We start from the raw sequence: 13,668 nt of genomic DNA, 5'->3' as shown, positions 1-13,668 counted from the left end.
TGGGGTGAGAAGAAAGACGTCCTGACCTCCAGATGGGTACCACATATTGGTTTGGAGAGGATTTCATTTTCAACTTGTACTTGGAGGGAAAAGTGGGGAAGAACTGGTCACACCCTAACTCAACACAGCTTTAACGGGGACCGGGAGGAGTCCTGTTGCCAGGAGCCTTCTCCACTCCACAAATGAAAACTGAAACAAACTAGAAAACCAAGCCAACACAAGGCCACGCACCTGTCTGGCAGGTGCACCCGGGGGCAGGATCACAGCACACAGCAGTCAACAGAAAGTGAAAAGGTGGCCAGCCAGAGCGCCAGGGCTTCCTGGCAGTTCTGCTGACACGTAGCCACAGCTTTCTCCCTGAAGTGGGAAGGTCTGTGGCTAACAGACACTGACATAAAAAGACACACTCTCAACATATTTCAAAACCAAAGAGCGATGGATTTACAAGGCAGGTTGATTTTATGGTGACTTTTATTGAAAAGGTACGCTGGGTGGAGGCAGATGCCTTTTAGCACAGGAAAGTTAACACAGTGCCTAATTCAAGGAGACAGCCTGAGGAAGCAGGGCCGACAGGGGAGAAAGCAGCAATGTCTCTATCACTCTCCTCGGCATCATAAAGAGAAGAGAAAAAAAAATGGTGCTCGTGTTGGTGGTTATAGAGAGGACAGAAGCAGAAAGAAAAAAATTAAAAACAGAGGAAAGGGGAGGCAAACCTCAGACATAGTTTTCTTAAGAAAATAAATAAAACGCAGCAAATCTTAGAACAAAAGGTTGGATGGAAAAACACCCTCAGTTCATAAATTCTCACCAGGCTTAAAGAAAACTGTTCTGTCTACACACAGCCCCAAAGCTTCAAAACACAATTATTTTTTGATTATATCAGAGCAGAAGATTGCAGGGTTCTTCCCTTCTAGTCCTACAAGTTCCCTAGAAAGGTTAAAGTTCCAGTGATTAGTGAATGTAGCCAGAACCTACCAAGGCATGGGAGAACATGAGAAAAGCCATTTCATAAGCAGAAATTAGTAACAGTTGTGAACATCAACCATGGGACACTCACACAGCAATGTCTATTCCTAAAAGCTAGCCCCAGGCTAAGCATCCAGCAAACCTGTCAAATCCCAAGAGAAGTCAGCTTTGCGGCCCTGGGATCGCAAGGAAAACACAGCTGTTTGAAATGCTTTATGGTGACCGACGACACCTCTGTCCTTCTGTGAGAAATAACCTGATGCAGACAAGAGCTGAGAGTTGAGGAAATAAAATCACGTGGGGTCTGCTGGCTACGACACAGAGGAAACATGAAAAGAATAACACTGTCGTCGGGGAACCAGATGAAGAGAGCAGAGAGGCGGGATGGACCCGTTCCTTGGGGCCCCCAGTTCCCTAGGAACCTATGTATCTATGACACCCTCTTCCCTCCACAGTCTCCAGAGAAGCCAGCCAGGCCTGGAACTGAGACCAGTCTGCCTGTGCCTACCATTAGAAAACCTGAAAGAACTGGCTCACTGATCCCTGAGGAGAGCTAAGTAAGCATTCACCATCACAACTATCACAAGGGACACACTTGGCCTCTCCCGACACTAGGAGCATGTGCAAGGCTGCCAACCTGTTGAACACTTCTGCAAAGCAGGGCTTACTGGGGGTGGAGAGAGGGCTCCAACCAAAGTACTTACATCTGTCATTCCGATCCTCTGGGCTCGAGGATGTTTCCCGGTCAGAGATGAGGCCAGACACAGCAAAGATCTTCTTCCCAGTGTCATCAACCTTAAGTGAACCGGGGGAGCTGGATGGCAGCTGTGCCCCAAAGTCATATTCCTTGCCATCTGCATCTGAGAAGCGCAGGTGGGGAGACTCTGTGTCGTGGCAGTTCTTGAGTCTCTTGGCTGGCGTAAAGGCTGACTGATAGCTCTCCCGGTCCTCCGTGGAAGCAAAGGGACGGAATGCCCCCACACCACTGTGATTTAGCATACTGATTGGGGTGCAATCTAGATTTGGGGGAGCAAACTGAGGGTGTAGGTGTAGCAAAGAAGGGGGGAAATCACGATTGGCAAAAGTGCCCGGCACCCCACCTTGCCGATGGTACATAGAGGCAAAGGTATAGGAGCCATTAGTGAAGGGAATATGAACATCCTTGTCTACTGAGACAGGTACACCAAAGGGTCGGGGCTGCTGACAAGGGATGGAGGCATCCCGGCTGGCCTCGGCAGTGGACGCCAAGACCATCAGCGCTGGGGATGCCAGAGGGTTGGGGAGATAGGATGAGTTCTCCATCTTGAAGGCTGCCCGGTGTAAGTCCATCGGAGTCTCTTTGGATGGCCGGTGTCACACAAGAAGCAGTCTTCCCTGGGAGGGAGGCCGACCACACCTTGGATCAGGGCGAGGATTTTTACTGGGGAATCATGCCCTTCGAAGACCTGCAGAAACAGCAAAGAGGGAAAAAGACGGGGAGGAAAGTCAGGGGGAGGTAAAAAAAAAACAGGGAAACCCCAAGTGATTGAAACACCATCCTTCTGGCTTACAGATGCTCGGGCAAGAGACACTGCAGGCTTTAGGAGCCAGTGGGCAGCAGCAGCAGACCGTTTTCATTCAGGAAAATCAATAGACAACTTACTGTGATGTACGCGTAGCTGACTTTGGTCCCTACACGTTCCGGGTGAAATGCGCCTGAGCCCAGCAAAGAAAAAAAAATCATAAAACCTCCAAATACAATATTCCCTGAGCAAATGAGCTTTGGAAGGCCAAGCCACCCGGTAGATTAGGTGTGTGTGTGGGGGGGTGTCTATATTTTAAAGGGCTTCCACCTGTGAACACCACTCATGGCAGGCTTGAGAGACCAGGCTATACATATATGACACCCCACATTAATATATTTCTTTATCCTTATACTGCAGATCCCTATGTCACACCCAGCTAGACCACGAGCATCTGTATGTATGCGCTGGTACAGACTGTAAGTGCGGCTAAGTCACATACATTGGTCAGTCCGTACACATACATCTTCATGTATCACCTGAGCCTGTCCCTAGAAACGAGTGCCATGTGGACATATAGCTGATATATGTTGTTTTTGATGCACAACCCCCTCTAACCACACAGACCTCCTATTTTTGTCTTCTAAGAAGAAACACCACCATCATCAACAAAATGCCTGACACCTCTGACTATTTCTGAAAACGTAACTGGTGGCTTTGGTACATGCTCTCTTCCAGGGCAGCAAAAACTGGATTCATAATTCTGGTTACTAATGCAGCCATGCTTAAGGAAATTTGTAAACTGCCTTGGATTTACCATTAACATTTAGAGCAAAATGTTAACAAAATTTCTGACTTGTTTTGTTCAGTTTATTGGCCCAGGCAGAGTTGATGTCCAATAAAGGCCCCCCAGAACAAACTGGATTTCAGAGAGACCTCTTCCAGCTTCCCCCATAAAATTAGGTTGTACCTTTTCATAGCCACTGATTTGGTTTCTAATATACTAAGTGGGGATCGAGGGAGAAGAACGGTATATCAAAAGGCAGGGTAATATCAGAATAGCAGGACTTGCTAGCTTCAGCTCTATATTCTCAGTGGAAATGGAACAGAACTTAAAAGATCCGAGCTACCAATCCATTACATATTATAAATTGAGAGTCATGTCAAAAATAAAACTGATCCCCTCCCTTTAAAAAGCCCACCTCTGTAGTGGAACATCTTTGGTATTCCCTCAAGTAGAAACCCTCAGTTAACTGCCGATGAACCCCCCGTTTAATGCAGTACTGGAAGAGTATTTCCTTCTCCCATCCTGTAGCAGACATGTCAATGACTGTTATTAATTGGGAAGATGAGTGGACACCATCAGACTGCTTCCTCATTTGGCATCTCTCCTTATAGACATCATTGCTAAATTACCAGATTATGTATCTCACATTAACGGATTTTTCCTCTCTTCCAAATTTTAAATAACTTTCCTGTCAAGTTATAGCAGGGTAGGGAATGGTCTGCCAAGGACAGCCAGTTAGCCTGACAAGTCTGGGATTCTGTTCTTGGCTGTTTTCAAGTCAGATTAATGGTCCCACAACATGGAGGCTCTGAAAATGGGTCGAGGGCTGTTCCAAGGGGGTCTACACAGCTCTTCACAACAGATAGGAGTAACTGTGTGTCTATCCAGCCACACACAGTCCATCCAGGAGGCTGGCTGAGGGAAAGGACAGATGTAACACCCTAGGAGTGAGGGGAAGAATGTTTTTTCCCCAAAATAACTCCCCCCAAGAATTCACTTTCCATTTTTACTTCCTAGATCACCTCATTATGTTCAATGAGTTTCATAAATTAGCGATCTGGCGGCAGCACCGGACACGCCAATAGAATGCAGTGAATCACTCAAACCTGTGAATTCATTTGAAAACTTCATTACACTGAAAATAAATCAACAATATTTTTCCAGGCCACATCTCCTCTGCTCCGTTGTGTGGGCGTTGGTCTCTGCAAGGGAGGAGGGGCATTTTTCCTTTTCCCTTTCTTTCTTTTCCCCCTCCTCACATTAATAGTATGGATGAGGCTTCAGCAGACCACAGTCATTATGAAAATCTATAGTTAATACACTCCCAATGTCAAAATGTCATGGGTTTAAACACAGAACCCAAAATAAGAAAACTAACTGACCCTCTTAATTAAAAAAATATGGATCGTAAGATAATCAGCTTGCTGGCGCATTTGGGTGGCTGTGAAGAACCGGGCAGAGAGAAAGTAAGTAACTGGTACTTTTCTGCCTCTATGCTGATTTTTTTTAATTTAGCACTTCGTGCAAATCCAGATTAAAATAACTCCAGCTATTGATCTGAGCAGTGGAATTGACATTAATTTTAGTTCACTTCTCACTTTGCAAAGGGATCAATAGGAAGTAATAACAGCTGACATCCCCGCTGAAAGGAGGAGAAAGAAGGGCTGAAGACAGAAATCGAAAAGCAACCAAATAAATCATCAGCTACTTTTCCACGGCATCAGACAAACTCCAAACAGATTGCAAAAAGTCTTTGTTGAATTAACTAAACAAGGAGGAGGGATCAATCCACGAAGATAAATAAATTGTCCGGCAGGCAGTGAGGTTGGACAGAGGGACCAACAAATACCGAGTTTTTAACATTTCAAATCCTTGACGTGATGGGTTTGGTTCTGTTGGTTCTGTATGTACGCGAGTTTGTTTGTTCCGCACACCCGACCTTGGTTTAAAGTGGTTACAAAACGTCGGCTAACTGAATAATTAGTGAGATTACTAATTGCGTGGTTAAACATGCCAGAACCAAGACAAATGAAGAAGCTGGCTTTCAGAATGTGCAATTATCTGAGACTGGGCTGGTGCGTTGCGGTCCGCGCTCTCCGATGCAAACTAGCCACTTTCGTGTGGAAAAACCGAAAGCCAGACACAAAGTTCCAGCCAGTGAACTGACTCCCACCCCTGCCTAGGGTCGGGGGGCCTCTTCACCCGCTCCGGGGATGGCAGTGCAAGGAAGCGGTGTCGCTGCTGCTGCTGCTGGTGGTTGTTGAGAGCCAAACCCACTTGGAAATGATTGCCACAAAGCAAGCTCTTTCCCAGTGCCGAGCTCAGGGCGCCCACCAAACTGGGAGTCTGCTGACAATTAAAATGCACAGGCAACGCTCCTCTGCTTATTACAACAGGTGACATTTTTGTGGTCTCTGAACCGTTTCCAAAAGCCATGACTTAAAATAATAGAACAAATTAAACGATATTTTTCCTTTGCAGAAATAAACTTTTAAAAAATTAACGGGCAACTTAAAAAGCAAAGAACAATGGGAAATGAGGCTAGAATAGCGGGGGGGGGGTTGTGAAGCATGAAGGAAAGATTTTTTTTTTTAAGTTCACAGACTTCGCTTGAAGAGAATTCCCCCCCCCGCACACCAAATGCCCAGCGGGTATGTGGAAACACCGCCCTAACAGAAATTTTACCACCATGTGCGAAGGCTCAGGGAGCAGAAGGCTAATGCGGCTCCCAGGCTAGGGCCAACGCCTGAGATTCAGACTCGGCCTGGTAACCCATGGCACATTTGGATTTAGACCCGGATCCTGCTTGGCCATTGGATGCGAATCCGCGACAACCTGACCGATCCTAGAGCACGCGGTAGCGAGGATGCTGAGCGTGCGGGTGCAGATTTCAGCCACGATTAGTCTCAACCCAGGGGTAAAAATAACTCTTTTAGGGAAAACGAGGGAACAAGAGGAGAAGGAGAAACCTATATAAACTTGGGGTCAACGGCTAAGCCAAACCCACCACTCGGTAGCCTGACCCCTCTCGCTCTCGCCTGTCTTTGTACAAAGACCCCAACAACCTCCGCTCAAAACAGTTTTAACTTTGGGGAACCAAGGCGCCAGTCCCGAAAGAAACACAAGCCCGGGGACCTAGGTCTAAAGGTGCACATTGCCTTGGGGCAGGCGTTGGAAGCAGCCTGCTTTGGACCAAAGTCCAAGGACCCAGAGCCCCTAAACCGCCCCACCCCGCGGGTGACCCGGACGCGGTGGCCGCGCGTCCCTTTAGCCGGCGGCCACAGACTCCTCCACTCCGCTCCGTTGCCAACGAGGGCGGGTGCGGAGCCTCAAGGCCCTCGCGGTTTTCGGACTGCGGGCGTGGGGTGCAGCAGGTAGGGGCTCGGCGGTTCCTCCAGTCACCGCCCGGCCGCTAAACCCCGCGTGGCTGGAGAACAGGTGTGTCCCGGCTCGCTCGGCGCCCGGCCCCGGTGGAGCGCAGTCCTTGGCCTTCCCCCTCCTTGCCCGGAGCGCAGTGAGAGAACTCACGCCACTTAGCCCCGGTTACTGCCGGCCGGGAGGGATCCGATCGGGAAACGCCCGCCTCGTTTTTTCTCGACGCTCTTTCTGCCTTTACCCCATTCGCTCATTTTCCCTTTGCGAGAAAAGCCGGGGGGGGGGGGTGCAGAGCCCCAGCCCGCTCGGCTCTTCTCAGTTTTTCTCGCTGCTTACTCCCTGCTCGCCCCCTTTCTCCCCCCCCCCCTCCAGCCCCCAATTGCCTCTTCTAACCGAGGCGGGAGGTAGGTCGTGGTGGCAGGACACCGTGAGCAGAGAGCGCGGGTGCTTTCCCTTTCTGCTGTTTCTGAAGCCGCGATAGAGCACAGGCGAGAGACCTAGGACGACTCAGGCCACCCAGACAGAGCCGCGCCCCATCCGGGTGGCCCTGGCCCTAAGCACTCCAGCCACCCGAAGTGCGTCGGGCTCCCAGTCCAGGCCCTGGGCCTTGACTGGAGCGGTGACCCGAATTAGAGAAGGCAATGCGTTCGTAATAGGAAGGGAGAATGTGTTCACTGCTTTCCAACACCCCAAGACCCCGTCACATCGGGGTTTCAGCACCCCTCACGGGGCACGGTCACCCGGGCCTCAAGCTCTTGCAGGGGATACCGTAGCGCAGGACGAACCTCGCAGCCCTAGATGGCCTCACCACCGTGGGCGGCCTCGCCCGGGGGGCCATACGGAAGCTCTCCGCCCAAGTTTGTTGTGCCCTGGAAGAAAAGCCTTTCTCTTACAAAGCACAAAGGCGAAAAGCCCAGGCCGAGCCCTGAAAAGCCCCGGGTTGGGGGTGGGGGGCGGCCGGAGGCTCCGGAGCGCGGTGGCTGGTCCCGGCTCCGGACGGAGAAGGTCGCTCGGCCCCGGGTGACGAGCGCGGCGGCGGTGGCCGCAGGACTGCAGCAACCGGCGTGCTCGCTGAAAAGTTTTGCTCTCAAGTCGGGAGAAGAGAAATTGTTACTCAGTTTAAGGCAGGTCGAAGATTTAAAAAAAAAAAAAACCACTACGAAAAGAGCAAGGCGACCGATTTTACAAGATCGTCCTCCGGCCTCGCTCCTTAGAATCGCTGGAAGAGGGGATCCCGACCCCCCCCAAATCCCAGGAGACCAGCACCGACCGCGCTACTCCAAGGCCTGGCCAGTACACCCCGGCGGAGCAGAGAGTTTACCGGTTATATGTAGCACGGTTCACCTCAGTGGCAGCACCTGCCTTCTTCCTGAGGGCGGAGGATTCCCCATCCCACCCCCACGCTCTCCTACCACATCCTTCACACCCGCCCCCGCCAGGAAAAAGTAAGGCGAGCCTCCGGGGACCCCAAGGCTCCGGAGTCTCCCGGATACCCCACCAGGTCGGCAATGTGTTGTGCGGCTGTGATCGTTTCTCAACGGATCGCCCCTTTTCCTATCCCGCCTGCCGCCTCAGATTCCCCACTGAGTACCACCTAGCCCCGGCCCCGCTGGAAATCACAGCGGGGTGCACCGGGCAGCCGGGCAAGAGGGCTTACTCGCGGTCGACCCAAACAAAGTGGAATGGGGCTTATAAAAAGATGGAGAAGTCCTGCTCTCTTCCCCTAGCTATCCCCCTCACCCTCCCTACTTGTCCAATTCCAGCGTCTGGTCCCTCCCCTTGCACCCCCCAAATAAAACACATTAAGGAAAACTCAAGACGGAAAGTTTGAGTGAGGCAGCGCACAGAGCGCGCGGGGCACCGACAGCCAAGAGGTTCGGTCGCCAAGATCTAAGACGCGGCAGTGCAGGTCCCAATCTCTGCCCCTGTCGCAGGGGAGCCGCCCGAATCCCAGGGAGACAAACCCGGAAAGTTAGCCAGGTTCCTCAGCAACCCGACCGCCCTCGCGCCCACCCCTCTTGTGTACGCACACGCATCCACACCCCTTTCTAGGATCCATACTTGCCGTGGAAATTCCTGGGGAGAACGGTCGCACTTCTCAGGACACCGAGGTGAGAAGCCGGAGAGTGTGGCGCATGAAAAGTCCCGGGTGCGCAGAGCCGGCGGAGGCAGCGGCGGCGGTGGCGGCGGCAGCGGCAGCAGCAGCAGCAGGCGGCTGGCCCCGGGTTTGTGCTCGCGAGCTGCCTGGGATTGCATGTACAGATCAAGAGACTCGGTTGGTGTGAGAGAAGAGCAGTGCTGCCTCTCAGCGCTGGCTCTAATCAGTGAATGAGCCTCCACTCTCCCAGGGACTCGGAGGCGCACACACACGCGCGCGCGCGCACACACACACACTCACACACACACACATGCACGCACACATTCTCTCACACTCACACACATACAGGCACTCTGAGCACTGAATACATTAGGGTACTAAGGGACTCTGGGAAATGGAGTCCAGACCCCAGGCACTCCGGGAGAATAGACCTATCTGCCCTCACTAGAGGCTGGATGGTCTTTGGTGGCCCGCCCCAATGGAAACTACAGAGGTCCTTAGCCTTTGTTTACATCTCTCCTCCTTACCCTCCGGAGATTTCTGAGTGAGTGGTTGGTGCGCGATTCTTTCTTGAACCAAAGTGACCAAGAGGAAATGGGTAAATCTTTTAAGACTGACGTCAGTGCTGCTCACTGACCACCAAACCTTGGCTCCATTATAAAACTCGACCCCTTTTCTGTAAGATCTACCTGCTGTTTAGTGCTTCGAAGGCTACTTTGGGTCTTCGCCTGTTAAAATAAAATTATAAGTGAATGGAGGAAAGGGCCTACCTAGTTTAACACCCAGATTTGCGAATACAGTTTTTCGCCAGTGTCACTGATGTTTATGCTACAGGTCTTTCTCTTCAAATTGGTCACGTGCAAAAGATATATTGGGGAAATGGACAAAGAATTTACGAACCTTCTCAGAGCCAGGCTATGAGACTAAATGCCTTTACATAATCTCCTTTAACCCTTTAATTCTGGAGCTAATATTACTAGCTTATAAAAAGAAGAAACTGAGGCTGAGAGGGTTTTACATTTAGAGCAGGTAGTCCCAGCTCAGAGAGCAAAGCCCAACCGAAAGCTAATCCTGGCTTTAGAAGTAATTCCTCTTTTGTGCCTTGGTTTCTGAAAAGTCAGACTTCTCATCTGGGAAAAAAAATTCTCTTCCCCTAGGATATCTAAGGATAACCCATCCTGCAAAGAACCTCATAAGGTTATGAATAGTCTAAGATAGAATGAAACCAATGTTCGTTCTGATATGGCTTTATCATCCTTTTTTTCTCATGTTTAGCATGTGTCTAAATACTCCATGCTCAAGTTTGTGTAGAGTTGAGCTCCACAGTTGATGTCTGTAATCCCAGCACCACAGAGGCAAATGCATGCAGAAGGAATGCTACCAGCGTGGTCTACATAGGAAGGAAGTTCCAGGCCAGCCTGGCCTTCATAGGAAGTTCCAGGCCAGCCAGGGCTAGAAATGAGAGCCTGTATCAAGCAAACAGCAATAACTAAGTGTTTATGTCATGACTGCATTTAAAATATTTCTTTAGCAACTCCTTAAATGAGAAACTAATAGACTCACCTAGAAGTCTGTGTCCATGACCTTCTCCAACATGGGGCTCAGCTTGTTTAGGAACTTCTAAGTCTTTATCCACATCAGTCAAGAACTGGCTCTTTCCTGTTGGATTATAAACATCATGTGGGCAAGTACCATGTCTGTTTTATTCAAAATTTTCTCCTCAGTACTAACAATGTCCATACAAGAGTATTAAAAATGAACAAATATCCCTAGTATGTGCAAGACCATGGATTAGATAAACACACACATACACCACGCACACACACACACACACATACACACACACACACATACATACACAGAACTCCTGTCCATGGAGAACTTACCATCTAGAAGAGGATCCAAAGAACGAGTTGGAAATCAGTGCAACCACTGCTATAATTAGGGTGACCATATATCACACTAATTTAAAAAAAAAGTTTAAACATAGAAGGGCCACTATCACAAATTATGTTGGGGTGACAAGTGAACAGAGGTCATCGTGGGCGGAGCACGTTGAATGGCCACCCTAGGAACACAAAATATTTCACTCATTAATTTAGCAAATATTTACTGAGCCCTCCCCTGCAATGTATTGCAGGGGCCATAAGCCAATTGTGGGGCCTGGACATTGAAACATGAGGCATTCAGCCTCAGGAGATGAGCAGAAGTGGGCCATATCCCGACAGACTTTGTGTACTAAACTAAGGAAAGTAGGCTTTATCCCAGAGATAACGAGAAACCCTAAAGGCTATGACATGGTAGGCTTTCGATTTTAAAACAGTCGCTAGTCAAAGGATAGGCAGAATGGAGGTAAAACAAGAGACAGGGAGACTTATTTAAAAGTCTGTTGTAGGTGAAAGTTGAGAAGGCCCTGAACCAAGGCTCTGGGCCAATAAACAATGGAGAAACAGGAAATATCATAGAGGAATCTAAAAGCAGAATCAGGCAGATTGAGCCATTTTACCCCAGGAGATGACGGCGGAAATCCTTATATGGGTTCTGGTACTTACATCTCAAGATGCTGGTCATCCTGTTTGTTTTTGTGGCAGGATTTCACACTGTAGCCCAGGCAGGCCTGATCAAGCTCCTGATCCTCCTGCTTCAGCCTCTCGAATTCTGGGATTGCAGACACGCGCCACCACACCCTGCTTGGTTCTTTGTGTTTCAACGTTTGGTAAAATGCTCCTTCAGATAAGCTGCCGAGTTCCCCTAAAATCCAGGTCACAATTGTGTGGGTGGACAACCCATAAAAAGCCCTATGTCAACTGAGCCATCAAGACAGACATTTTAGCAACTGCCACCTGCAGTGTTCTGAACTGAGATGCAAATATTTAGAAGGTGGAATTGTCACTGTCTATAAGGACAATATAATGAAAAGCTTAAACACAAAACAATAGCAAAAACGTCAATGCAAAACTGATCGTGTAAAACCACGCTAATTCACAGGTCATGTGTTTGGCAACGTTGGCTATCCAAAACACAATGAAGCAGGAAATAAGCAAAAAGAGTCCCAGAATAGCCAAAATAAACATTACAAAGTCTATGCACTAAAGTTAATACATTTCACTCCTAGGAGAACTCCACAGGCCTTCACTCGAAGCTGATTTACTCTTTCTTAGGTACAATTCTAATAAGCTTGATTATTTGGCTTTCCCATTTACAGACGATTAAGATTGTCAAATTAAAAGGGGGCAGCCATTAAATGGAATGAGACAGACTCAGATGGACTGACATGGAAGGAGGCCTATGATATACGGTCAGGTGAAAAGACAGAGAAGTCAGAGAACAGTGCCCAGTATGACGTGGTATTTGTATATACAATGCGTGTGCACCTTCCACGGACAAAGACCTGTAGTAAAATACACTAAGCTGCTAACATAAATTATGTCCAGGCAATGGGAAAGTGGATATGGGTTAGTGTATATCCAAGAGGCACAGGAATAAAGAGAAGGCTTCGGCTCTCTGTGTATATTTGTGTGAATTCAAGTGCATGTTCGTGTTTGTATGAATATGTGTTCGGGTATATAAGAGTATATGTGTGTATGGAGGCCTGTAGAGGCCTGTATGTATATAGACAACCTCCAGGATTCTTTCTTAGGCACCAGCTACCATATTTCTTTTCTTTCTTTTTTTTTTTAAATCTCACTGTTTTTGAGACAGGGTTTCTCTACTGGCTGTCCTGGAACTCACTATGTAGGTCAGACTGGCCTCAAACTTGTAGAGATCCACCTGCTTCTGCCCTCCCTCACCCCCGCCCACACACAAGTGCTGGGATTAAAGTCATGTGTTCCATGCCTGGCTTCATTCATTTTATTTTGCGTGTATGAATGTTCTGCCTACATGCGTGTATGTGCACTGTGTGCATGCCTGATGCCCGTGGAAGTCAGAAGGCAACACTGGATCTCTTGGAACTGGAGCGTGGATGGCTGTGAGCCACCATGGGAGTGCTGGGTCCTGAACCCAGGTTCTCCAAAAGAGCAACAGGTGCTCTTAACCACTGAGACGACTCTCCGGCCCCTAACACCCTCCTAATTTTTGAGGCAGAGTCTCTCACTAGGACCTGGAATTCAGTGATTAGGGTAAGTGAGCCCCAGGGATCCTCCTGCCTCAGCCTCCCCAGTGCTGGGTTTGCCAGTGTACACCACCACAGCTGGATGTTTGATGTGGACCCTGAGGGTGGAACTTAGGTCCTCATGCTTGTACATCAGGCACACATTACAGAGCCATCTCCCAGTCCCATGGCTTCAGGCTCCATCCATTCCTGTTTCTTCCCAATGCAAATATTCTAGTTTGAGCATTTGAATATCCATTACAAAGTATACAAAAGGTAGTACCAGAGCAAGTACATTGAGAACAAACATAGAACATAAAACCCAGCAGTAAGCCAGGCAGTGGTGGCAAACACCTTTAATCCCTGCTCTCAGGAGTCAGAAGCAGGCGGATCTCTGAGTTCGAGGCCAGCCTGGTTTACAGAGTGAGTTCCAGGACATCCAGGGCTACACAGAGAGGCCCTGTCTCAAAAAGCCAAGAACATACAACAAAACAGAAAGCCAGCAGAGAGTGCGGTTCTTTGATGTAGAGGCAAAAAGGACATCACCACTGCCAGCACAGCACAACCCTGGTATTTTCGGGGCATGTCAACATACAACACGCTCTCCATTGTATGATTCACTTAAGGAAATCACACGTGTGAAAATTCAGAGAAGGAAACTCCCACCAAATGAGGACTCGGTACTTTAAAAAGTACATTTTAGGTGTTAGAAACTAGAGTGATGGGGCGTGGTGGCCACGCCTTTAACCCCAGCACTCAGGAGGCAGAGGCAGGCGGGTCTTGGAGTTTGGGGCCAGCCTGGTCTACAGAGCAAGTTCCAGGATAGCCAAGGCTACACAGAGAAGGC

The 13,668-nt window shown here is 49.0% G+C and overlaps 1 protein-coding gene across 2 annotated transcripts in view; it reads right to left on the bottom strand.

Moving 5' to 3' along the window:
* Nucleotides 1-8,912, bottom strand: part of Rnf220 (ring finger protein 220) — a 227,063-nt gene extending 218,151 nt beyond the window's left edge. For both annotated transcript variants that reach the window (XM_041652340.1, XM_041652341.1), the window contains exons 1-2: nucleotides 8,696-8,912; nucleotides 1,671-2,411 (exon numbers count right to left, since the gene is read on the bottom strand). In XM_041652340.1, the coding sequence (XP_041508274.1) occupies nucleotides 1,671-2,295 (625 nt within the window). In that variant the 5' untranslated portion in view covers nucleotides 2,296-2,411; nucleotides 8,696-8,912. The remainder of the gene's footprint in view (nucleotides 1-1,670; nucleotides 2,412-8,695) is intronic.
* Between the last annotated feature and the right edge of the window lie 4,756 nt (nucleotides 8,913-13,668).

The sequence above is a fragment of the Microtus oregoni genome, unplaced genomic scaffold, assembly GCF_018167655.1.
Source record: "Microtus oregoni isolate MIOR12 unplaced genomic scaffold, Mior012 000005F_ref0000423, whole genome shotgun sequence".
NCBI classification, from domain to species: Eukaryota; Metazoa; Chordata; class Mammalia; order Rodentia; family Cricetidae; genus Microtus; species Microtus oregoni.
Note: the sequence above shows the minus strand (reverse complement) of the source record. Positions and strands in the feature narration are given on the sequence as shown.